The sequence below is a fragment of the Ambystoma mexicanum genome, chromosome 6p, assembly GCF_040938575.1.
Source record: "Ambystoma mexicanum isolate Mex_15411 chromosome 6p, UKY_AmexF1_1, whole genome shotgun sequence".
NCBI lineage: Eukaryota > Metazoa > Chordata > Amphibia > Caudata > Ambystomatidae > Ambystoma > Ambystoma mexicanum.
In genome coordinates this window covers 299,150,087-299,174,654 of record NC_090935.1, presented here as the reverse complement: position 1 = coordinate 299,174,654, position 24,568 = coordinate 299,150,087, and the positions used below count along the sequence as shown (strand labels likewise).

Sequence of the window (24,568 nt, the reverse complement as noted above, 5' to 3'; positions counted from 1 at the left end):
ACAAGCCCTCTACACACAATCAAAGCACACTCTGAAAGCCGACACGCACAGACGCAAGTTTCTCATAGTTATGCAAGCATCAAACGAAGAGCACAACCTCTATCCTGTCCCCCTTTCCCTCACTAACCTTCACCACCCACTTTCTTACAGAGCCACGTGAGTGCCTGGAGACCATGCAAATGGTAGTGGTGCATGCTGTAAATCCACATAACATAACTATGGCTGCACCAGGCTGTAACAAAGCAACCATTATACCCAGCGTTTAATTGGCTGCCTCTACACGTGAGCCTTTACTGCGCAAGGTTCTCGCAAAAGTGCCTGGCAACTGGAAGTATGGTAAAATGGTTACTGATGCCTGTGTGACCAATATTAGTTTTCTGTCTGAACTTGCTACGGATTCAAGGGGAATTTCCGGTATTTGGCCACAAACCATCAAGCTATGTGGAGCCGCCTATGTCTAACGACCCAACAGATCATTTACCACCATCACATGAAGATTCTATTGAATTGAGTGATTCATCAGAGGGGTCTATGGGACTTTTTGAGGACCTCATGACTACGATTGACCTAATGAGAAGAGAAGGGAAACGGTCCTCACTGACGCTGTCTTGGTTCCCCCTCTTGGTCTCTGAGTTATCAGGCCTCGCAGAGGTGATCGTGGATGTTGGATTAGTTCCTGATCTATCCTTAACTTCCACTTCTGTCTCTTGTTTCACACAAAGGTAATACCAATAACTATGAGGGGTGTTCTGTGTCTTCCGAGATAGTTACTCATTTTGCAATCCTGGAATGCAGTGGCTTGCGTTCAAAGACTACGGAAACTCGCTAATCTTTGTATTAAAGCCCTGTTTGGGAGCCAACATTGATGAGCGCTTGGACTCTTTCTCCTCAAGGCTGCGGTTGCTGCTACTGGATTCGGAAAGCCGCTTGACTACTGAACAGTAATACTCACAAACTACAAGCTTAAGCGGCCCCGTTATGCTGCACAATCTTTGCAATGCATCATCTGACAAGAGTTTCTGTGGGGAAAAGCAAATCTCTATGGAGAAAAGAGGAACACGCATATTTCCATAGCCTAAGAAAGGCAGGGAGCAGTCGATTACAATAATATGGTACTCTCATCTGACTGGCCAAAACTCTGAATTACTCTTACCATACTGTTCAAACCAGTCATTTACCAAGTCTGGAGGATCATGGAGCAGCCTTCGGATCTCATCACAAAGATCATGAGAATGTTGCTGCTAGCCCTGGTTACATGATTGATGGAAGCAATTTCAGTAGTGTTCATTCCTGAGTCTGTTTGCGCTTACAACTTTTGAGTCTATAGGGATCTCTTACGGAATTGTTTTGCATTGTCACGTACCTGCGTTAAGAACAGATTCCGGACCAAATCCTGTTGGAGTAGAGCCGTGAATTACTTGACCCATCCAAGGGGGGGTTTGGCCACCATTCAGTGAAGCATCTGGGGGAGGGCCAACAACTGATCATGTTGTCTTTGTTGTTTCCCCTAAATCTATATCAAGAAATAACTTTGTGAATGCTCATTGGCAGGCAAATTATCTGTGTGTGCGTTCTACTGAGAATGCTTGCTCACAGACTGATCCTATCCTAGCCTCTCTAGGCTGCCAGCCCAGAAATTCAAAGCTGGACAATCCTACAAGGGGGAGCTTGTTGGCCAATTTTCTGTTTGTATGTGTTGTGCCAGAAACACAGTGGCCAGAGCTGATTTCTAAATTGCCATCTGCTATTTCATTGTGCCCATCATCAGTTCAAACTGATGAATGGCTGGGGAAGAATAATCTGATCTGATCTGATCCGAACCTCGTTAAAGGTTTTTTAAATGGAAACAAGAATGCCTAACGATGGGTCCTATCTCAGGCTCTTTCAAACAACCTTGGCATTATTGGCAATTCTAACAAAATGTTTACCTTGATGCGCCTTTTCTCAGTCTATGTAGTGTGGCAGGTGTAACCTTTTAGGTTTACTTTTGCTGATCTACCATTTGTAATTAATTTTGGAATAAACGTCAGGCCTTGTCTGATGCTGGGATTGAAATGTACATAAATGGTGGTTTATATATTGTCATATACATGAACATTGGTACCCCCCAAAACAGCCTAACACTCGAAGCATGAGAATATCAACAAAGAGTGTCATATTGCTGGGTTAAGGGCACCAACTAATCATTCCATTGTTAATGTGATGAATTTGAACCCTGAGGCCATGGAGAGGATACTAATGAAGTCTCCGTGTTTGAAGCTTGCTGTCCAGGCCACAGACACTGGTTACAGATCTTTTAGTTATGCTCCCTAAGTGGAGGTGTTGGTTCTCCCCATTCCCTCTGCTTATTTTCTTTTAATTGTCTCCTACAACGTTGCTGGCCTGTACAAACGGCTAATTGACCAAGATTTTCTCTTACACTTATTGGAGACGTGGTTAATTTCACCAATTTCAATGGATGGCTTTGGTAGCTTTTATTCTCCTGCAAGAAAAAAGTTGGAGTGGAAGAAACAAAGTGGGGCTGGCTATTTTTGTTGCAATCTGGGAGTTTGCTAATTGCTTCTTGCTATGGGCAACTTGCACACTTTTGGCCGTTTCTAAGGTAGCTACGGGTGGATCACTTCTCTTAAATGTTTACAAATCATTTCATGGTCATGGTCTGGCTCCCGATGCTATGGGCTTCTAGACCTGGTTGTGATGTTTATGAACTTTGGGCCGACTGAAGTTTATAACCATTGAGCTATTATGGTAATGGCCCGGAGGCAGTTTAATTTGAGGCTGGGGGAACTTTTCACTGGTGGATTCTCCAATGGAGGACAAACGCAGTGCCTATAACGTACAGAAGCCAGTGCTAAAAGACCTATTAAGGTTTCCCTCAGACACGTTTGGTCATTTTACTTTTCGGAATAGCATATTTGCATTTGCTTCCACTATTGACTATTTTGTAACTTGTTTGTGTGACTGGCATGATCTGGTTGACTTTTCTTTGTAGATTATCGTCTGGAGAGTGATCACGATTTGTTAATCCTGCTTCTCTGCACCCTTTTGGAAAGGGTCGTGTGGAATAAGAGGAGGAATATTTGCCCAATTTACACTAATCTTTAGCCATAAAAGTGGGATGGTTTAGATTAGATATTTTGGCAGACACATGCATTCATGCCGTATCGTTGGTATTTGAAGCCTGTCTCACTACTGCTGTTTCTGAGCCCCAAAATGCAGAGTTAGACTTATGTCAATTGCTACAACATTTCTGATCTCCAGTTACCAAGTTCACAGCTCTTTGGTTCGCTCTATTGGCTAGCATACAAAACAGCGCAGGACCTCCAAGGGTTCTCTCTTAAGGGAATTGAAGAACTCGCACAGGGTTGGCTCTGTAATTAGGAAGGAATGGCATACCTGTAAAAGAGTGATAAGGAAGGCGAAAAACTCTGGCAGAGTTTTGCCTGGCAGAAGCATGAGCATGCAGTAAAAATACCAACGATTTCTGGAAAATCGTTTTCCGTGGTTTTTGGCTTTAGCAGCCGTCTGGTTTAGATAATGTTTCTGCATTTAATTGGATGGATTTATTTTTCCCTGTTGTGCAATCCACCAGTTCAAGATGAAAACATGTCCTTGAATCTTTTAGCTTCATTAATGAATTGGCACCGATTGAAGGTGACATCATTGTGTTTTCTTGTGATGAAGTCAAACTAGCTTTACTGCACTCAGCAAGTGGTAAATCCCTACGGGGCGACCTAGTACCTCTGGATGTTTTAAAATTTTCCTGCAGTCTGGGTTCCTATTTGCACCCAAATTTTCTATGTAATTGTCAACAGGCATTCATTACCAGCAAGTTGGGGAAAGCTATTTCTTTCTAGCCTTCTTTAAGAAGGGTGATAAGTCATACCTGTGCTGCTGTCGTCTGAGCTCCCTGATTGATTCATAAACCAAATAGTTTCGTAGACTAGTTTCTGATTGGGCTGAATCTAAGGAGATCTTGGCGGAGGAGCAGTACATGTTCTGTAAAGGAATCGTTGCAGTGAAATAACTTCTCAATCTTAGGTTGATCCTGGATACATTTGTCCTTGGCTACGAATATATCTGGGCTTTATGGATCTAAACTACTGCAGTAAAAGTTATAAATATTTTAATTTGTGAAATGAAGACCCTTGAACCATTCTTCGCAGTCTTGGAGTTTGTACTGCCATCCATGATAGTTGGGAGAGCTGCGCTAGCTTGAATCATGGTTGCGGTTTGGTGCCCTCCAGGCTGTATCTCCCACAGTATTCTGATTGATCATGCTGCATATTAGCCACTTCGCTTTGCTCCCTGTACATTAATGACATGCATATGGCTGGGTTGACGGTGACTCCGGACATTACCAGGATGGAGCGGTATAGGTTGCTCTGCTCCTCTGTGGTGATGATTCATTTGCAAGAACTGGAAACTCGCCAAGAAATTAGAAGAGGTCTTCACTAGTACTAACATGCATGAGTGAACAATGTGTCTGATGGCTCTCTGATTTTCCAACAGCAATAATTGAGACTATAGCAGAATTCTTGCTCTAAAGAGAAAGCTGCTGGGCCATCTTCGGAAAAGCAATTCCCACAATCCTATTTCTCCTGGCTGGCTTGTTACCTCTACCTCTGACTAAGAAAATGGTCCTCTTTCTGGTGGTTGCCTGAAAGATTAGAGAGTCCTTTTACTAGCATCAACATCACTGGCTTGGGAGTGGAAACAAGGGAAAACTTAATTTTTTCTGTTTTTTTAAACTTGTATAATTTATTTATTTATAATAACTTTTGAGGATTAGGACGGATCAGCATGAATTGTATCAATACATTTGGTCTGGGCCCCCCAAAACTTGAACATTTCGTGCAAATACATGTTCCAGTTCAAAGGATTTTAAAGAGTCTTAATTTTTGCATTGGTTTCCCTATAGCTAAAATGCCAAAATGTTGTTCACGCACAGAACCCAAACTGCTGGATGGATTTTTGCCAAACAAGTAGCAAGTTGGGCACCAAGCGATCGAATAAAACCCTTTGGTGGTTGAATGAAAATCCGTCCAGTATTTTCCATCCAATATTTCCGGTCCAGAGAGCGGGGTGCCCGAGTAACTGAAAATGCAGTTATATGCATTGCTGGACCCAAGGCTTTTCATTTCTGAAAAACCGCCATCATGCGTATCAAGATTGCGATCTCGTCAGTTCTAGGTTTGTTTTTTTATACTGCCCTAAAATTATATAAGAGAGGGGAGGAGGGCAGGTGAGGGGAGAGGGGCTGTTTTGAGGCTAGAGTGCATGTGGGCAGGATAAGAAAGGAGGATTTGTGAAGGCTTGGGGATGTTGTCGTTTTGCTGAGCTTTCAATCTCAAGTGGCAAAAGAAAAGAGTAAATACTTTACAACTATAATATATTGACATGTTGCAATGTTAGCAATTGCTACATCCTCTCTTCTACCTTACCCCTAAACTGTGTTGACACAGTCACTCTTGATTGGTTGGATCATGCAGCCATCCCCTTCTCCCTTACTCACAACATGGCATGCCATACGTGCCAAGGAACATATATTTTGGGCTGAGAAGTCCAGATCCCTGGTTGCATAACCTGTGATGGGTGGACCGTGTGGTCTAACCACTGTGCATAGGCCAGCAAATCATAATTGGTGAGAGATCAAGACGTTACGAAACAAGCTCCACAAAATCACTGCAACACTCTTGAACTATACTTGTTGTCTTGGTAATAGAATCCTGAGACCCTTTTTGTTCTGGATTGTGCAACTGAAAACCTGGGGAAGGGAACCCTAACGATTGGTCTGCATCTATATTGCCTTGAACTGAAGAAGGTAACCTTCTTCACGTCTTGAAACACTTGTGTATAGACGCGGGCGCGTTATAAATGCTATATCATATCATAACCTTTTTTCTTTCATAGAACTTTCTTATACTTGGGGAATGGAGAGAAAGCTGTGAGCTGCAAGAAGCTCAGAACTTTGAGTTAAACACTGTTTCTTTTGAGTTTGACATCCCTACACATTGGCTTAATATAGTTGTGAGGGCAACGATAGGTTTTGGACACACACGGACCTGGACTTTTCCTTAGTTTTATTCCAGTAGGGAAATCCCATATTAGCATAGGGCAAGTTAGGCCTTCACCCATGCTGATATTTCAGTTAAATAAACATTTATTTCAACCTGAAGTCTGTTGTATGTGTCGTACTCCATTGCTACTTGCTGCTTTGTTGTTTAGAAAACTCATTTCCTGGTACCTTTCATTTCCTAAAAGAGAAGCTTTCCACACAAAAAAGTGGCAAATAAAAGTGAATGTTTCCAATAACAAATCATTTTGTATGGTAACATGCTGGTAAATCCAGGATGAGTTTATAGCTGGCCTTGCCCTGCTATTATGTGCCATTTTACCTTTATGGTGTGCCTTGTTTTGGTTTGTTTCCAATCCCATTGAGTCCCAATAAGATCCAAATAACAAAGATTTTCATGTAGTATTTTGTGTTTTTAGATTACAAGTGGACTCTTCTTATTTGTATCTTGCAGACATGTATGTTTCTGAACGGGAGGGCAGTGATTCCACTGGCAATGGAACTCAGGAGAAGCCTTTTAAAACAGTCCTGAAGGTAATTTTGCTTTTTCGCATGCCATTCTTTGCAATCTCTTGTTTTTTGCTTTTGAATGATGATTTAGGATTTGTTGGAGGGAATTTTCAAAGTGCTTCTATTGCTTGTGATGAAAATTAGTGATTTTGTGAAAATTTTCATTAAGCCAAGTGCGCAATTTACAACAAAAGCAAGAAAAATGCTAACAACTCTTTTTAAATACTGGACAGCTAAATGGTGACATAGAAAGATCGGATAGAAGGCTTGGACTAGGTGGCGGACCTTACTCTACTAAAAGGAAAACTCCCTAGACACAACAGTTCTGAATAACTACTGCCCAATCACCACAGTCCCCTTCACCTTAAGAGCCTGGATAGGGCAGCATACAACCAAATTCAGCCCTTTCTAGATGCTAACCAAGTCTTAGGAAAGCGCCAATCTGGATTCCAGCCAGGTATAAATCTGCACTAATGGACCTAAAACATCAGCTTAACAGGTTCCGAGATGAAGGAAAGATGGCCCTCCGCCTTGACCTCTCGGCTGCTTTGGCCTGGTAGACCACAAAATCCTATGCCACCACCTCACAGCCGCTGCAAAACTCTCCCAAGGATCCATGACCTGGGTAGCCTCTTTCCTAGAAGGACGATCACGAGTCTTCTCAGAAGTAGCCAGCGGCCCCCCTGCACCTATTTCTTGTGGAGTCCTGCAAAGTTCATGCGTCTCCCCTACCCTCCTATAATATATTTACCAAACCCCTCTTTGACCTCATGGACGGCATCCGCATAGCCTACACCAACTATGCCGATGACACCCAAATGCTCCTCCCTATGTCGGGAAACTATGAAGAGGACGCACAATCGATCAACAGAATCTACTTGACAATCCAGGCTTGGATGGCCGTGAATCATCTTTGTTTGAACGACAAGACTGAGCTCCTCATAGTGGGATCACCAGCAATGCTAAAGACGCTATTCCCCCCCCACTACTCTTCCTTCGTGGTCGATGGCATAACGATCCCGGTCTCAGCTTCGGTCAAAAGCCTTGGAGTGCACCTAGACACCACGCTGTCACTCGCCAAACAAGTTAACTCGATCGCCTCATCAGCAGCCTACACCGCCAAACTCCTTAATGCGGTCAGACAGGCTAGTTGCCTTCCTATTGCACGAGCAGTAATGGGAGCAAGAATTTGATTACTGCAACACCATCTTTGCAGGCACATCTAAGAAGAATATTAGTAAATAGCAGTTAATCCAAAACAATGCCCTACATTCTGTACTCATTATCCCAAGAAGAGACTACATCTCACCAGCAAGAAAGGAGACGCACTGGCTGTCGATACACAAAAGGATTGTTTTCAAAACCTTGACTATCCCACACAAATGCCTTTCAGACAAAGCGCCAGAGTACCTGATGCAAATAATTATCAGATCCAACACCCTCAGACCAGTAAGGTCAGTCCATGCTCACTGTATTGCACCTCAAAAGAGCTGGGGCAGGGGGCGCTAGTTTCCCTTCAGTAGTTGCCACTCATTGGAACGCCCTTCCTCCACGCTAAGAGTGGAAGAATCGCACAGGGCCTTTAGAAGTCCTAAAAATGTGGTTTATCACCTAAAACACTGAACTTCTTGAGTACTCCACCTCTGAGAGGCTCGCCTGGGACTCTTGCTCTACATCTGTTCACTATGTCTGTTTCTGTAAGTTTATGCAATGTGTAACTGGTTTGCAACAGCTCCTGATGCCCCCGGGCTTAGGCGCTTTACAAATGTAAACAATAAAATATATAAATAAATGTGGAGTGTCACACAAAACCTTAATGCTTGGTGGCAGTGTAACAACCACAGACTGTGATCGGTGATTAGATGAGTCAACACACACGAAGATTGATTGGGTATTTCGAAAAGATGATCCTGGGTAACAGTGGTATGATTAGGCGTAACAGTAGAAGTAAAGTACAATATGATTGTCTGAAATTTAAGCTTCAGAAGATTGGAGCTGGAGGTATCCTGGGGCGGGGGGATGTCCTAGCAGTCCTAGTTTCCCATTCATAGGCACATGCTTTTGCACTGATAAATTTGGTGATACAGTTTAAAATTACTTGTTAGCTTATTTCACAATTAAGCGTCAATGAAGTACATTACCCAACTCCATGCTAGTCTTATTATTTGATGGATTGAAGGATGGAAGGCTGAGTAGGCTCTACCAAGATTTGAGCCCCTAGGTGGTTACGTCAACCCACAGTAATCTTGCATCAGTTTTAGGGTACTGGTTTTTGAAGCAGAAGGAACACCAGGTTTTTCAAATTGATCCCATCCAGTTTAACAGATCCAAATGCCAGATAACCATTTTAAATATTGCACAAGAGAAAGAAATGTTAGCAGCATAGGTTCTTTCATAGTTCACAAAATTGCATGGGACAATTGAATTGTTCCCAAGATATGGAAAAAGTGGTTAGCGATAAAGCGCTATATTGCCTGCAGGGGAGAAACATTTTGAGGGGTTTCTGGAAATCTATCGTGTCCGCATTATACCAAGTATAATGTGTGGCCTATCTGTACTGTCATATAGATACATTAGATGGCTCGATAAACTAGAGGGCAACATTTTTCGTTCTTTATTTAACATTCTTTGTGCTGTCCCAGTTGAGACATTAAGAATGGAATTTAGCCTTCGTTCTCTTATTTCAGTATGGCACCTGCAATGAACTTTGCCCTACTTAAAGATCATTGTGGCACATGTTACTTCGAAATAAATTGCTTGGTCTAATCGGAAGGAAATCCTCTATTGCTTGTACCAATATGTTCTTTCATGAATTGGCGCAGTCTGCCGTGCACTACTTGTCATTATTGGAAATATCAAATTAAGTTGCACTGGAGAGTAAATTGAGAGACTGGGACAGACTTTAGTGAGGGGGCCTGGCCCATCCTTGGTTAAAAAGACAGGGGCGCCCGTTAGATTAACCCTTAACTCTCGATTTAAAAAGGGTATAATATGTGTGTGTATATTGTGACAAATTTGAGGATGTCGTCCCTTCTCCCCTAGAGGGGAGACATTTCCCATGGGGCCGGCACAGCCTGTCCACAGTACGATAGTCCCCCTGGGGGTGGTGCACCGAGGGAGGATCAAATGGGGGAGGAAACCCCCTTATGGGATTAGGAAAGGTATGCCTAAACCCTTCTCTAATGCTCAGTCCTCCCCTCCATCCCTTTTGGTAAGGCCGATGTATGGTCTTTCTCAATATTCACTATTCTCAACTTAAAAGCCTGATATACTTGACAAGATTCAAACCGTATAAAATGCAAAGTATTTTTATATCTGAGTCTATGGCATGTACTGAGAAGATGACCAGGATTCCAAGGATCACTATGGAGAAGCCGAGGGAGCGCTCCAGCTTCTCAACAAATCTGATTGGCCCAAAGCATCTCCCTTTTCCAATGCAGGAGTTTAAACATCCCACAGCTGAGATGCAAAAAGAGATCTATCCTCCAAGGAGGAATCCGGTGAGCCGTGCAGCGGCAAAAGGGATGCGAGCCACAGAAGGGAAGCCGAGAGTGGAGGACAAGAAGCGTTGCAGGGTGCAAGAAGCATGGACTGTTCAGGCTGTTGCTGTGTGAAACCTACGGGCATCCCGAGCACCGGGGAAGGATCCATGAGAGAGGACGCACCGCCAGGGAGAAGTAGAAGCCAGGAGAGCCTCTGCTGACCGTGACGAAGCCCCGAACTCTACCAGAGCCTAGAGACACAGCAGCTGCTCAGGAAACACTGGTACCTACCAGAGGGTAGAAAACAGGTATGCAGATTACCCGAGTGGTGCTGGCGGTCCAGGGGAGCAAGGAGGTGAAAGCGGAAGCCGGATCAAGAGTGTCTGGGACCCGGGAATGAAGTGCGAGTCTAGGACCCGCACCCATATGAGGAACTGAAACTAAGCCAAACAGTATATTATTAGTCTGGGTCCCATACCCAAAAGGATCTAGTCCACATTGGGACTGTTGCCTGGCAGTAGAGTAAACCAAGCTGGTTTGAATATTGCGAGCCTGGGACCCGCACCAAAATAAGTTTATAAAAAGATAACTGCTTGGCAGGTGAGTGAACCAAACAGTTATATTGAGAGTCTGTGACTTGCATCCAAAAGTGGGACAGTCCTTGAGAGGACATTTGCTTGGCAAGGAAGAAACCAAGCCATTCGGAATACTGCAAGTCTGAGACCTCTGCAAACGATTCCGACGCTTGGCAAAAGGAGTGTCCCAAGTTGGTGGGATAAACAGGAGAAGCATAAGGAGCATATTCTTGTGAACTGCCTATTGATATTTGTATAAGCATGTACAGGCCTTGGAGGCCCCAAAAGAGGAGAAACACTTTTAGAAGAAATCTTGGGTTGGGGGACCAGGGGGGAGGATCAGCAACCTAACCTTGGAATCCGACGGTTCTTAAAATGTCTTTATTTATTGCCTCTTGTGATTGCCCAAGAGACTGGGAACTTTTCTGTTGGTTAGATCTACAAAGAACACTACAAAGAGGAATCTAGGGGAAGCCTAACCTTGGAGTCCTACATTTGGGAATATTTCTCTATTATCGCCGATTTTGATTGTCCCAGGAACTGGCAACTTTTCTGTTGGTTGGAGCTACAAAGAATATTTAACTTTAGCAAGAGTTCATCCCTGTACAGTTGGTTTGAGTTATTAATGTTGGTACAGAAGAAGGCTTTAAGACACAACAGAGGCTGACTTTATAATTGGCACATTCTGACAATTTCCTTTTTCCAGTTTTCTTAGAGGCAGGGAAACCTTCTTAGTTTTAGGAGCACAGAGGCATTTTTCCAAGCCCTTTTCGTATAATAAAAGTTTCTACCCACAAGCATACCACCATTGTGTCCGAGCCTTACCTCTGAACCCTCGCAAAATACATATATATGAGAGAAGAGATATTATAGGGCAACTGTCTTGGTTACAAAGGTTTTTTATCTATAATTTCAGTGTTTTGTTTGGTGGGATGTATAGTGTGAGTGTGTAGTATGGACGTATGAGCGTATGGCATATGAGCCATATACGCTTTACATTTAGTACATGTATGCCACAGTGTTCATACTCGGAGTAGCATGCATGTACGTACGAAATGTACATCTTCTACATGTACCTATATATTTGTAAAGACGCTGTTCATTGATACCGATACTGAGCATGTGTTATTAAAACATGTAACATAAGGGTGTGGGGCGTAAGGCATGGGAGTGGGGTGTAGGTGTATCTGTTATGAGTTTATGGCATATAAGTAGCAAATGAGTGTTGGTGGTATAAAATAATAAAATAATCCAAGGTACTGGATGCGCCCATGTAGAGTACAATCTATGACAAATTTCTTGGAAAATTCAATGCAGTTGAAAAAATTGTGCATGCTTCTCCTTAATCATAAAACATTACTTAATCACATCCCATTTCTAGTCAAAAGCGAGGCTGACCGTATTTGATCAATGCATTTCGGACATGTCCATCTTTAGGGCATCAAGCTGAAATAAGTATGATATGTACAATCAAGCTGTGATTTCAAAAACGATCATGGTAAAATTCCAAAAATGTATGATGTATGTTTACCCCCACTCTCTCAATGTCATACCTGTCAATTGGCTGTAATGGAGTGTGCCTCACTGGGACATGCACAGAAAAATATATAAATCAATTTCAAAATGACAGAAAGGTGCATATAATTGTGCATATTCTAGAGTCATTTACTTTTACAGTGCACTGAGAAAACACACAGTATTACATATGTTTATATCACAAACATACCTTATCTCACAGGAGAATTCATGTTGTTTGCTCTTGTACCGCGCGCTGCTGCCACTTGTGGTCTGTCGGCACCTTGTCTGATCTGAAACGAAAGGAGGGCTGAGGGGGGGGCAAAGGTTTGTTTAATGGGATTGAGGGAAAAGCGCAAGCACTTTGATGTGCTGTTGGTAGCTTCAGTTCGGGGAAAACCAGTCTCTGTATGCTGGTTTGTGATATTTGGTGGTGGTTGTGTAGTTCTTGGTGTGGTTGTGTCTGTGTGTGTTAAGTTGGTTTGGTTTCTTGTTTGTGGTTGTGTGGAGTTTGTAGTTTGTTGTAGTATGTGATGGTCTTATGTTTTGTGCGATAGAGGTATGTTTTATGTTGTTCTGTGTTTTTAGGATGAATAAGCAGAATATTTGGTGCGTTCTTCTAAGTTCAATGCATGGGCTGCCCCAATAGTCCTTTAAATCCAACGCAATGGCCATCCTCGAGACACGCGTGAATTTAGTATCTTGGCTACCCCTGAATTACATCCTAACTCAACACCCAAGTTACCCTAGTCTTACATCCAAAGCCCAACACACTGATCTTCCTCAAACACATCCAACTTCAATGCACTAGAAAGCCTCGAACATGTCCAAATCCAACACACTGACCACCCTCAAACACCCCCAAGCTCAACACATTGAACTTCCTGCAAATTTGTATGCCGAAAGGCACAGCCCAAGGGCAGTTTTATTACAATGGTTTTCTCTTGTTTTGCGGTGGATGAAATTTGTCGCTCAGACATATTCTTTCGTTTGGAGTACTAAAGAGCAATGTTTTTAACAGTTTCCTGAAGTTGATTTGATCCTCTGTTGTTCGTATTTCCTTTTGGAGCGAGTTCCAGAGTTTCACTGCTATGCAGGAGAACGCTGATCCTTCAAATTTCTGTTTTGAGTATTGTTTCGGTTCAAGGCGGATGTCATTGCGTGTTTCTGCTGGTTTGTAGATGGTGAATTTTTCCTGTGTGAATTCCTCTCCTCTGCAGTATATCTCTGTGTTTATGTTTTGAAGATTTGTTTCTTGACTGGCAACAAATGTAGTGTTCTTAGCGCTGGTGTGATGTGTTCTCTTTCGGTGAGTTTAAGGAGTAGTCTTGCTGGTAAATTCTGTATTCGTTGTAGATTTCTCAACAAGTAATCTGGCATTCCCCGGTAGATTCTATTGGCATATTCTTTTCTTGACATGACGAGAGCGTTGATGGCAAGTTTGTGTGTGTGAAGCAGAAGGGATTTATCTTCTTGATTATGTGCAGGTTGAATAACCATTTCTTAACTATCGCGTTCACTTGTGGTTCTAGCATTAGCTCGTTGTCCATTACAATGCCAAGATTTCTGACCACCTTGGATGGTTCTGGTGAGTTTCCCAGCTTGGTCGGCCATGGAAAGTGCTGGTTTTTTGCCAGTTTGTTGGGTGTAATCATGATTTCAGCTTGTTCGGGTTGAGTTTAAGACTGTTGGTGCTCATCCATTTAGTTCATTGAGACAGTCGGTTAGTGTTGGGTTTTCCTCTTCGCTGGCGTCAATTTTATTGATGATTTGGGTGTCGTCTGCATAGTCGTAGTAGGCGAGGCCATGTCTTTTGCTGAGGTTGATTAGGGGTGTCATGTAGATGCTCAGAGTAACAGTGAAAGTGACCAGCCCTGTGGGACTCCACATGTTTTCCAAGGTGTTGATTTGAATGGTGCTAGCCAAGTTGTTTCTGTTCTTTCTGTCAGGAATGATTTTAGCCAGAGGAGAGCAGTGTTGCCGATCCCAATATCTTCTACTCTTTTGAAGAGAGTGTTGTGGTTGACTGTGTCGAAGGCTGTTGAGAGATTTAGTAGTATTAATGCTGAGTTTGTGTTAGTCTGCGTTTTGGTTTTTAGATCCTTCCCGATAGTCGAGAAGTTTCCGTTCCTCTCATCGGTCTGAAGCCTACTTGTGCCCGATCTAGTAGATGGTTATTTTCCACGTATTACAAGATTTGTTCATAGACATAGCTTTCTAGTAGCGTTGCCGGTTTTGGGATATTTGAAATCGGCAGAAGTTTGTAAGGTCTTCCACATTTTCTGAGGTGTCTGTAAGGAGTGGTTTGATGTAAGCCGATTTTGGAAGCCTGTGGCACTGTTTCTGTTGCAATTTGCGAGGTTGAAGAGGTTGCACTAGTATTCTGCCAGTGTTCTCTAGGAGAGGATTTACTTCGTATATCTGCGCTCTTTGTAATATCTTATTGTGCCGTTTGGAGAATGTTTTTACACATACGCCCACGATACGCAATTCTTTAATTGAATGCCCTGGTATCTGATGTCCGTCTCAAATTAAAATCTTAGTTGGCCGAAATTAGTTGATGGATGTCTAAAAATTGGTTCGGGCTCAACGGGGATACAACGGAGATTATGGTTGCCAGTCCCCCTAGTGCTCATTCCTTTTGGCATTTGACGTTTGCCCCGATTCTCTCGGGCCTTGCCCTGCCCGTAGTCCCTCTGTTAAAAGCTTGGGAGGGCAGTTTGCTGCAGTGTGCAGTACGGGTATCATCAAACTGAGACTCCTCAGAAAAGTATTGCAGTTCATTCCACCGCAGTTCTGCGCCACCATAGTCAGTGTCGATTATGGGCAAGTTCGACTACTGCAATGGCGGTCATTGGACTACTGCAATGGCATCTGTTTGGGCCAACCTGATTTTTTTTTTTTTTTTTTTTGCTTCATCGGCTGCAAACCCTGCAAAATTCCACCACTCACCTGGTGCTGAATGTCCGAGATGGCCTTGTTGTTATTGGCCAAACTTCATTGGCTTCCTATCCTAAACTGGATAGAATTCAAGGCACTTTGTATAGCACACCGTGCTTTCTTCCGTATGGGGTGGGCCTTCTTTTTTCCAGTCGCTGCTTTCCTTAACATGCACTGCTGTCAACCTCTACTAATCTGCTTATAGTTCCTTGTTTCTGTAAATCTCGAGTTGGAGGGTGCGCCTTCTTTGTGCTGGCTCCGACATTGATGGAACTCCCTTCTGACGTTCCTGAGTGAGATCTCGTATCATTTGTGCTCCCGCAGAGCTCTTAAGACCTTGGGTATGGGTTATGTTGATTTCTCATGCTTTGTACTTGGCGCCCAGAAGCCTTCCGGCTTTGGCTTGTGTTTAATACATTTATTTACATTACATTACAGTGAATCTTTTTGTTTATTGTGGTCTGTTCGTCTTTGGCTGTGTCTTTTGGTGGTCATGTTGGTGTTCATTATTTCCATCAGATTGCGTGTTTCGGTTAATCTGTTTCTTCATTGAGTAGTTCAGTTAAGTTCCGAATTGGGTTGATGTATTTTTCGTGATCTTCTTCTTGTTGTGGTTGTTGGTGCATTCGGTCGTGCCAGTTATTTTGCGATGAATAGCTTGGTGATATAGTTTCCATCTATTTTGTTTCTTTGTGTTTCATATCTTTCCCCTTGTTGTCTTGTTATCCTGCTGATGTGCTTAATGTTCTTGAGTGACAGTGGCTATACGATTGGGTGGAGTGACATGTAGGGTGTAAGGTAGAGCGGTTTTTGGTTTGTTCTTGCAAATTAACTTGTTTCCTTGAGCGTGCCGGTGTGTTGTGTTGGCTGCAGACTCTCGAGTGGGTACCTTCCCAAAGAACAGGTCAATGGGCCGCATTTGTTCTCGCAGAGGGGCGCCTATGGACTATTTCTTTTGTTTTTGTTTATCAAGGTATAGTATAATATCTACAAATTGTATACATATGTTCATTTCTGTCTGACATATATACACATTCAGTATTTACAGTATGGTTGTACTTTTTCTTCAGAGGTTAATCTGTTTCAGTACATGTCATAACAGTTGTTGAATTCTGAGTGTTTTGTGTCAAAATAACAGGTTTGTTGCCTAATTTCATCATTACATGTATGCATTCTAATATTGATTAAGGCATAATGGTCGTTACATGGTCATATGCCGAATTGTGGTGGACAGAAGCAAGGGGGAATAGAAAAGAGAGAGAGAAAAAGATCAAGAGAGTTAGAGGAGAAGATGGAGTGATGGTACAACATCCTTTCATTGCCGTATATTTCAAAGCCTGGCATTTAAACATGCACATTACAACGAAAATTGCTATCACATTTTTTAGGGTGGGTGGGAAAGGGCAGGGTTTGTGTGGGTAGTGAATAGGTCTAAATTGGTGTAGTACAGGGAGTTTGAGGGGGAGGGGGAAACCCCCCACAGAAAAAGAAATTTGATGAACTTTTTCGTTATAATGTACATGTTTAAATGCCAAAGCAAAAACAAAGAGGTGATGGCTGGAAGGTTTTGAATGAATCTTAACCACTGGCATTTCTCTGGGCAACCCTCCAGACCACCGTTCTTCGCCTGCCAAGCCATTACAGAAGGGGAAAGACCATATGCAAATCAGGCTTGCCCCCACCCCAAAAGGGGCAGTCCAGCCCGAACTGCTAGGTCACATCCCTTCTGCACGAGACCACAAGCATCCCCAAACATGTTTCGCCCTTGTTGGGGCTCATCAGTGAGGAGTAGCTTGGGTCCCTAGGCCCAGCAGGCACGGGACCCACGTCTGGGCATACCCGTCCCACTCGGGGTGACAAAGCAAAAACAAAGAGGTGATGGCTGGAAGGTTTAGAATTAATCTTAACCACTGGCATTGCTCTGGGCAACCGTCCAGACCACCGTTCTTCGCCTGCCAAGCCATTACAGAAGGGGAAAGACCATATGCAAATCAGGCTTGGCCCCACCCCAAAAGGGGCAGTCCAGCCCGAACTGCTAGGTCACATCCCTTCTGCACGAGACCACAAGCATCCCCAAACATGTTTCGCCCTTGTTGGGGCTCATCAGTGAGGAGTAGCTTGGGTCTCTAGGCCCAGCAGGCACGGGACCCACGTCTGGGCATACCCGTCCCACTCGGGGTGACAAAGCAAAAACAAAGAGGTGATGGCTGGAAGGTTTAGAATGAATCTTAACCACTGGCATTGCTCTGGGCAACCATCCAGACCACCGTTCCTCGCCTGCCAAGCCATTACAGAAGGGGAAAGACCATATGCAAATCAGGCTTGGCCCCACCCCAAAAGGGGCAGTCCAGCCCGAACTGCTAGGTCACATCCCTTCTGCACGAGACCACAAGCATCCCCAAACATGTTTCGCCCTTGTTGGGGCTCATCAGTGAGGAGTAGCTTGGGTCTCTAGGCCCAGCAGGCATGGGACCCACGTCTGGGCATACCCGTCCCACTCGGGGTGACAAAGCAAAAACAAAGAGGTGATGGCTGGAAGGTTTAGAATGAATCTTAACCACTGGCATTGCTCTGGGCAACCCTCCAGACCACTGTTCTTCGCCTGCCAAGCCATTACAGAAGGGGAAAGACCATATGCAAATCAGGCTTGGCCCCACCCCAAAAGGGGCAGTCCAGCCCGAACTGCTCGGTCACATCCCTTCTGCACGAGACCACAAGCATCCCCAAACATGTTTCGCCCTTGTTGGGGCTCATCAGTGAGGAGTAGCTTGGGTCTCTAGGCCCAGCAGGCACGGGACCCACGTCTGGGCATACCCGTCCCACTCGGGGTGACAAAGCAAAAACAAAGAGGTGATGGCTGGAAGGTTTAGAATGAATCTTAACCACTGGCATTGCTCTGGGCAACCCTCCAGACCACCGTTCTTCGCCTGCCAAGCCATTACAGAAGGGGAAAGACCATATGCAAATCAGGCTTGGCCCCACCCCAAAAGGGGCAGTCCAGCCCGAACTGCTAGGTCATATCCCTTCTGCACGAGACCACAAGCATCCCCAAACATGTTTCGCCCTTGTTGGGGCTCATCAGTGAGGAGTAGCTTGGGTCTCTAGGCCCAGCAGGCACGGGACCCACGTCTGGGCATACCCGTCCCACTCGGGGTGACAAAGCAACAACAAAGAGGTGATGGCTGGAAGGTTTGGAATGAATCTTAACCACTGGCATTGCTCTGGGCAACCCTCCAGACCACCGTTCTTCGCCTGCCAAGCCATTACAGAAGGGGAAAGACCATATGCAAATCAGGCTTGGCCCCACCCCAAAAGGGGCAGTCCAGCCCGAACTGCTAGGTCACATCCCTTGTGCTGTTTAAATGCCAGCCGTTGAAATATACGGTGATGAAATGACATAGAACCGGAGTGATGACTTAAATTATCTTGCAAAGTTATCCCTTAGCTTAGTTCCTGGTTGAGTGCAATTGAGTCGACTTACACTTAGGTTTTGCCCTAATGTCATGCTAGTTAAGTTTGTTAGGATTTCTGCCTATACCATAATGGTGGGTGCCTATAAGGTTGGTTCAGATTCCATAGTCTTTACTTGACAGTGCAGTGCTTAGTGCGGGTCGATAGAAGTAGATAATCCGAATGGTATCAAAACAAAAGAATGTGTTTTACTTGTAGTAATATTTGACTTTTTATAATCCTTGCTCCACGTTGCAGAGTCAAGTGAGAACAGCGTTTGCCGCGTCCCAGCAATTTTGGTTAAGTAGCTGGGGACAGGATAATGTGCATTAAAATAGTGTACTCAATAGTACTCGCCCAGGATGCCAGAAAGCAAGGTTACTTTACCTTTCAGCCCTAGTAGCTAGTGATTGCAACTTCTTAGGCGGGTCGCACCATCGTCCTAAAGGGTTAAGGAAAGTGGTCATTCAGTGAGAATAAATAAATGGAAGAGATCACTAAATTGATTATAATGACCTGATGCAGGTACCTCGCCTCTGAGTTACCGTCTTAACCTACCTCTTATCGGCCTGCAAGCTAACATTTGTTTCTCACCTGCCGCTGTCTTCCACTTCCTCTGCCTCCATTCTAGCACTTCACCCATCATGGTCACATCCCGAGCACAGCTGGCCGTACTGCCTAGCTACGCTTAAAAATGTCCAATGTTGGTTGTCCTTAATCAATGTATGCTCACTTATGTATTGTCCCTGGTCACTCTTCCATTTACTACCCTCCACAACCTGGATAGAATGTCCCTCAAACCCACCCCATTGTAAGAAGCTCACTGCTTCCCATCAAATCTGATTTCTTATCGGCTGTACGTTCTTTTGTGATCCAATAAAAAATAATGTGTGAGTGTCTGTGCGAAGGGAGGGTGATCCCTGCTCCTGATTACCTTCCAGTGCCTGCCAGGTGACCGTATCTATTTTAGGGGTTCAGACCCTTCGTTCTTGGAGGAACATTCTTGATCTAGTGTGGAGTTGGTGCTACTTACCCGGCCTGAGCGTGTCTTTCCCTGCTTGGAAGTGTCATTGATGTTGAGTGGTCCGATTCCGAATCTTTACTGAGCTAAGCGATTGCAGGTCTATGGTCGACCCTGTGTCTTGTTGGATCTGCAATTGTTTATTGGATGACATCTTCTCATTATTTAGTTGGATTCAGTTCTTCTATCAGACTTACGAGTACATTCTAGATTACATGATTGGACCAGAATCAGCTTCTATGGACATCCCTGTGTCTTGATTTGCTTATTGGATGACACCTTCTCAGTGTGCAGTTACTTCCAGTTCTGTTCTATTGGACTTACGAGTACATCCCAAATATGATGATTGGTACTCTGTAAACCTGAAGGTCCTGCAACAGAGCAGGCCATGTTATTTGTGATATGTCTGACAAACATAGTTACGTGCAGCGGTGGTTTGAGTGATCCTGGTCTTGTGAGTGTTTTGAGTACTGATAGCAGGTATATAGAATGTAGCACTGAGTCCTTACTTCTCTGGCATCCAATTAGGTAGTACTAATTCCAGGAAATGATGACTTTCATTAAACTTCAAAAGACAATTCTGCTATTGATTCTCAAAACACTTTCGAATTTATGTTTGCTTTACTGTGTAATTGGCTAGGTTTTTGGGTCTTAAAAATTTAAAGATATATTCAGAAGATATCAAATACAGCTGGTTTTTGGGTCTTAAAAATTTAAAGATATATTCAGAAGATATCAAATAGCCAGACCTTAGAGAAATAATGCAAGGCATAGCGAGTGACTTATCGCTCTGTATTATATTAATTTCCCATTCTGCAACATGTTTTAGGAAGTAAACCAGCTGTAGAGTGACTGGGAATGGGTATAGAAATACTTTGTAGGGGCAACTTAGAACAGCCTGCAGCACAGTGGCCTGCTCCAAAACGGAGTCTTGACAGATATACCTTACGCCGTGTGTGAAAACACGGATGGCATGTTGCTTCGTCCACCACACCACAAGCTGCCCGAAGCTGCCGCCTTAACAGAGGGACGTTTCTAACAGCACTAGGAACATGACGCATACGGGTACTATACAAGACCACTTAAATTACATTTTCATGAATGGGGTGCCTGAAATATGGCCAAATGTGCTTTGTTTGCCAAACTGTCATGCACCTAAAATGCACCCCTCTTTCTATTGATGTGTTGCTATGTCTTGTGTTTGTATCTGTTGAACCCTGTCTCTGCCATGTTGATTTACATGTCTCCACTTTTTACATTTTGTTTACATTGCTCTCCCTTAAGTTTCTTTTGTTTCTTTAATGTCAGTTCTGCTACCTCTCATTTAAGTCTTATCCATGTTTGCTGTTACTTCATGCCACTTCATCTTTCACTGCATTAATCTGTGTTCCTGCCACAACTGTTTTTATCTCTGCTGCCACCTGTTTTTTGTGATGTGACCTTGTTTACTCTGGTACTCTACTGCTGCTGAAAAATGAGGTGCTAATACGCATTATGTAACAAATCTAACTTCCAAATGGGATTCAATTAATTTTGTGTCCAGTACATATATTCAGTACATATATTCATGCTTTACATGTTGTCTAGAAATTTAGCATTGCACCTTTTACGCGAATTCATAGAGACATAGTTAATGTCATATATCTATATTTGAATGTCGCCAGGGTGACGAGACATGGTGTGGCACACCAGCACATGATAGCCGTGCGTAAGGAAGGGATGGGTGCATGCGACGTCAGGAATCAGACCTTTTTTTTCTGATAAGTCATATACACAATGTAAATCGAGAAATCACTGTAGTAACATCTATTACATGACCCAAAGATCAATGTCAACATAAGATACTTAACATCCAATTCTAGTATCTGCACCTGTGTAAAAGACCTCTATTTTACATCTCAGAATTCACATCTAATGTATTTCAATGCAATGGTGCAACATGAAAGAGATACCAGATACAAGAACACTATGGAGTCTAATTTTTTGTGCAAAGCAGATACCGATAAGAATAGCAATAATTCAATTCATTGAAACACTAGATTTGGGAATTACAGAGTAATGAATATAAAGCATGGCTCATGAAAATGTATTATTGATATCAAACTGACGAAGATCCTATCGTGAAAAGTCTGTGACGAAACAATACTTTGATCTTCCTCTGCTTAGCACCTCCTTAACTGACATTAGGACTCCTAGAAGTTGGAAAAATACTTATGAGAGTAATTTACTTTTCACTATTCTACGAATGCTAAATTATGAATTTGTATTGTTAAATTTTATGTTTTAATATGCATCATTTTATTATATGTAAATCATGAAATTGATCTATTTAAATTTCATAAAATTGAAAGGTTGTTAATGCAACCAAAACAAAAAAAAAGAGTGAGAAGGAAAAAATAACTTCCACACTCTCACCAGTGTGAACGTGCAAAAGTCAGCGAAAACAAATTTAACACATAAACATTCAAACATCAAAAACGTCACAATCAAACTGACACATGACCATACTCGTATGTCTAATAATTATCCAACATGTTTCTGTCTTCAGACTACTAATGAGGACATTCTTCAGGGAACAAGATTTCATTCAACTTCTGAGTTAAATGCATATATTAGACTATTGTACTGGACCTTTGGATATAAAGGTATGTGGTGTGGTCTTCATAGATGGTTTGATAACTCAAGAATTGAGAATGGGCCATTGTGATACTGGAAATTCATCGGCGGGACAGGGCCTCCGTATCCTTGTCCTATATTGCTTTATCATGTATGTTCTGTCTTGTTTTCCACGCAGGAGTTCATGTGGGACTCCAGGCAGTGCGGCTCTTCCTCTTTTTGTTGTGGTGAACAGACACTTGGAATACCCTTAGGGCACCCATGGGTGGGGGTACGACCCTGTATTCCTAGTGTATGTTTTTGGGCACCTATGTTTTGCCCACAGAGCAGGGTATGGGCTGGTGGCAGCTCCATGCTGAATTTGATGGGTGATCTGAGAATACTCCATTTTGAGATACCCAGGCCCTGCCATTGGAATCAGTTGATTCCTGATAGGAAACAAGATGGCCCCTGTGGCCTCTTGCTTGCTATCGCCTGCTATCTTATTTTTCCTGAAGTCACGGGAAGCCCTGACTTTGTCCCTTCCCCCTTACTGGCTGTTGGGTGGAAGTTCCATATATGGAAGTGTGGGGGGAAGTCCAGGCCAGACCGGCTGGTGCCTTCCCAATGACTGTATGTTGTGGGTACGCCCGTGTGGTGGGACCTGGGTGAATGGAGTGTGTGACGAATATGCATTTCATGTTAATGGGTATCTAGTGTCTGGTGGTTGACACAATGACTGAGACAGCCCTGCCCCAAACTGGTATGAATCCAGTGTGGAGTGCTGAATGGCTGAGTGCTTGTCTGAATCCACATTCTGTGTTGTGAGTGTCTGGATGGAGAAGAATGGCCTGAATGCACTGTGAGCCTGATTGGCCGCCTTACTGCATAAATGCCCTTCTGAATGATTGGTTGCCTGAATGTGACCCAGCAGAGTGAATGGGAGATCAACAGTATATCTGGGGGCCTCTCACTGATGGAAATTGATCAGAAGCTGAAGTTTGATACTTGATGCTTAACCTTAAGCCCACTGGAAGAAGAATTGCTGCTGATGTCCTTTCGCTAATCTGAAAGCTGCGTGACTGTCAAGGAACTGATCCAAGAGAGGACCTCCATTGTGCATCAGCTGATCCTTGCCAAAGCTCCCTGAACATCAGAGCTTCGAAAGGCTGCCGACCGGAGACGGGGACCGCCGTGGAATCACCAAGCGAAGCGCCCGAAGTCCATCACCGTCGAGGACTGCCGTCGCTGACTGCCGTCGCTGACTACAGCCACAGTGCCCCTTTGCCTAAGACATTTGATCCAAGGACTCCCTTGTCCTTCACCGTCGACCGCTTTCGTCCTGCTGGAGAAAGTCAAGGACGCCGCCGACGACCGAGGAGAATCCCCTGGTGGGTTTCCCACCACCCGAAGACCACAGTGACCCCGACGCCCTTGCTGGGCCAAAGTTCTTCATCAACTCTTTGCGGCAACGAACACTCGTCAAGGTGCACTTCACGCCTCAGCTTGCAGGACGTTTTCGACCGATCGTCAACGAGCACCGCAAGAACCGAAGCTGCTGCTGCAACAACTGTGTTCACCCTTTTCCTTCACTGACTCTCGACCACCGTGGCTCCTGCCTTAAAGGGAGTGCACTCGGGAAGGGCCCGTCGACGACTCACTGAAGAACTCTACGAAACCAGTTACTTTGGGGTCGTAGAACCTTTAGTAGGAATAAAGACTACATTAAGCATAATTGGACTGGGCTTGTCAATACGCTTTATTTACAGGTTGCCCAGGTGGGGGGATCCTCGCACAGAGCTGTCTCTAGGTAGACGAGGGACTGTTCTGTCATTGCATGATATAACTTGCTTTCTTCCCGTGTCTATCGTTGATTCTATAATCTGATTCGTATGTTATTGTGGGGCTTTTAGCCTTGGACACTTTTTAAAGGAATCGATAGAAAGAGTGGTACCACATAAACCTGTATGTATTTGCCATTATAGTATTACCAGAGTACAAAGTGCGTTATTGTGATTGTGTATATAACTTGAACCTTATTTATATAAAGACTGTCTTTTCACTAACCTAGTGTGTGGACATTCCTTTGTGGGTGCTTGGGGACTACACTGTACTTAAGAACCAGCCCGCATCTCCTCCTGAGAGCCTTGGTTGCTCGACCACAATACCAATATAGAGAACCTTGGCTGGGGTGCTCTGTGCTTTGACTCTGCCATATAGAGAGCAGGAGTGCAGATACCCCCCTCCAGTCTTTAGACTGGTGGCATCGGTGGGATGCTAATGGTTTTAAGAATCAGTGTGTAACCTTGCCACTTGCAAAATATCTACACTTTGTTAAATTGAGGTTTGGTTGTGTACTAGATAACTACATTACAAGCACTTTAATCTTTTGCAAATGGTAAAT

General features: G+C 43.7%; 1 protein-coding gene across 1 annotated transcript in view; it reads left to right on the top strand.

The window, feature by feature from the left end:
• The window catches only part of LOC138511395 (asparagine--tRNA ligase, cytoplasmic), a 344,053-nt gene that overhangs the window by 45,754 nt on the left and 273,731 nt on the right, over positions 1-24,568 (top strand). The window contains exon 2 of the mRNA XM_069627042.1: positions 6,531-6,610. Coding sequence (XP_069483143.1) covers positions 6,531-6,610 — 80 coding nt within the window. The remainder of the gene's footprint in view (positions 1-6,530; positions 6,611-24,568) is intronic.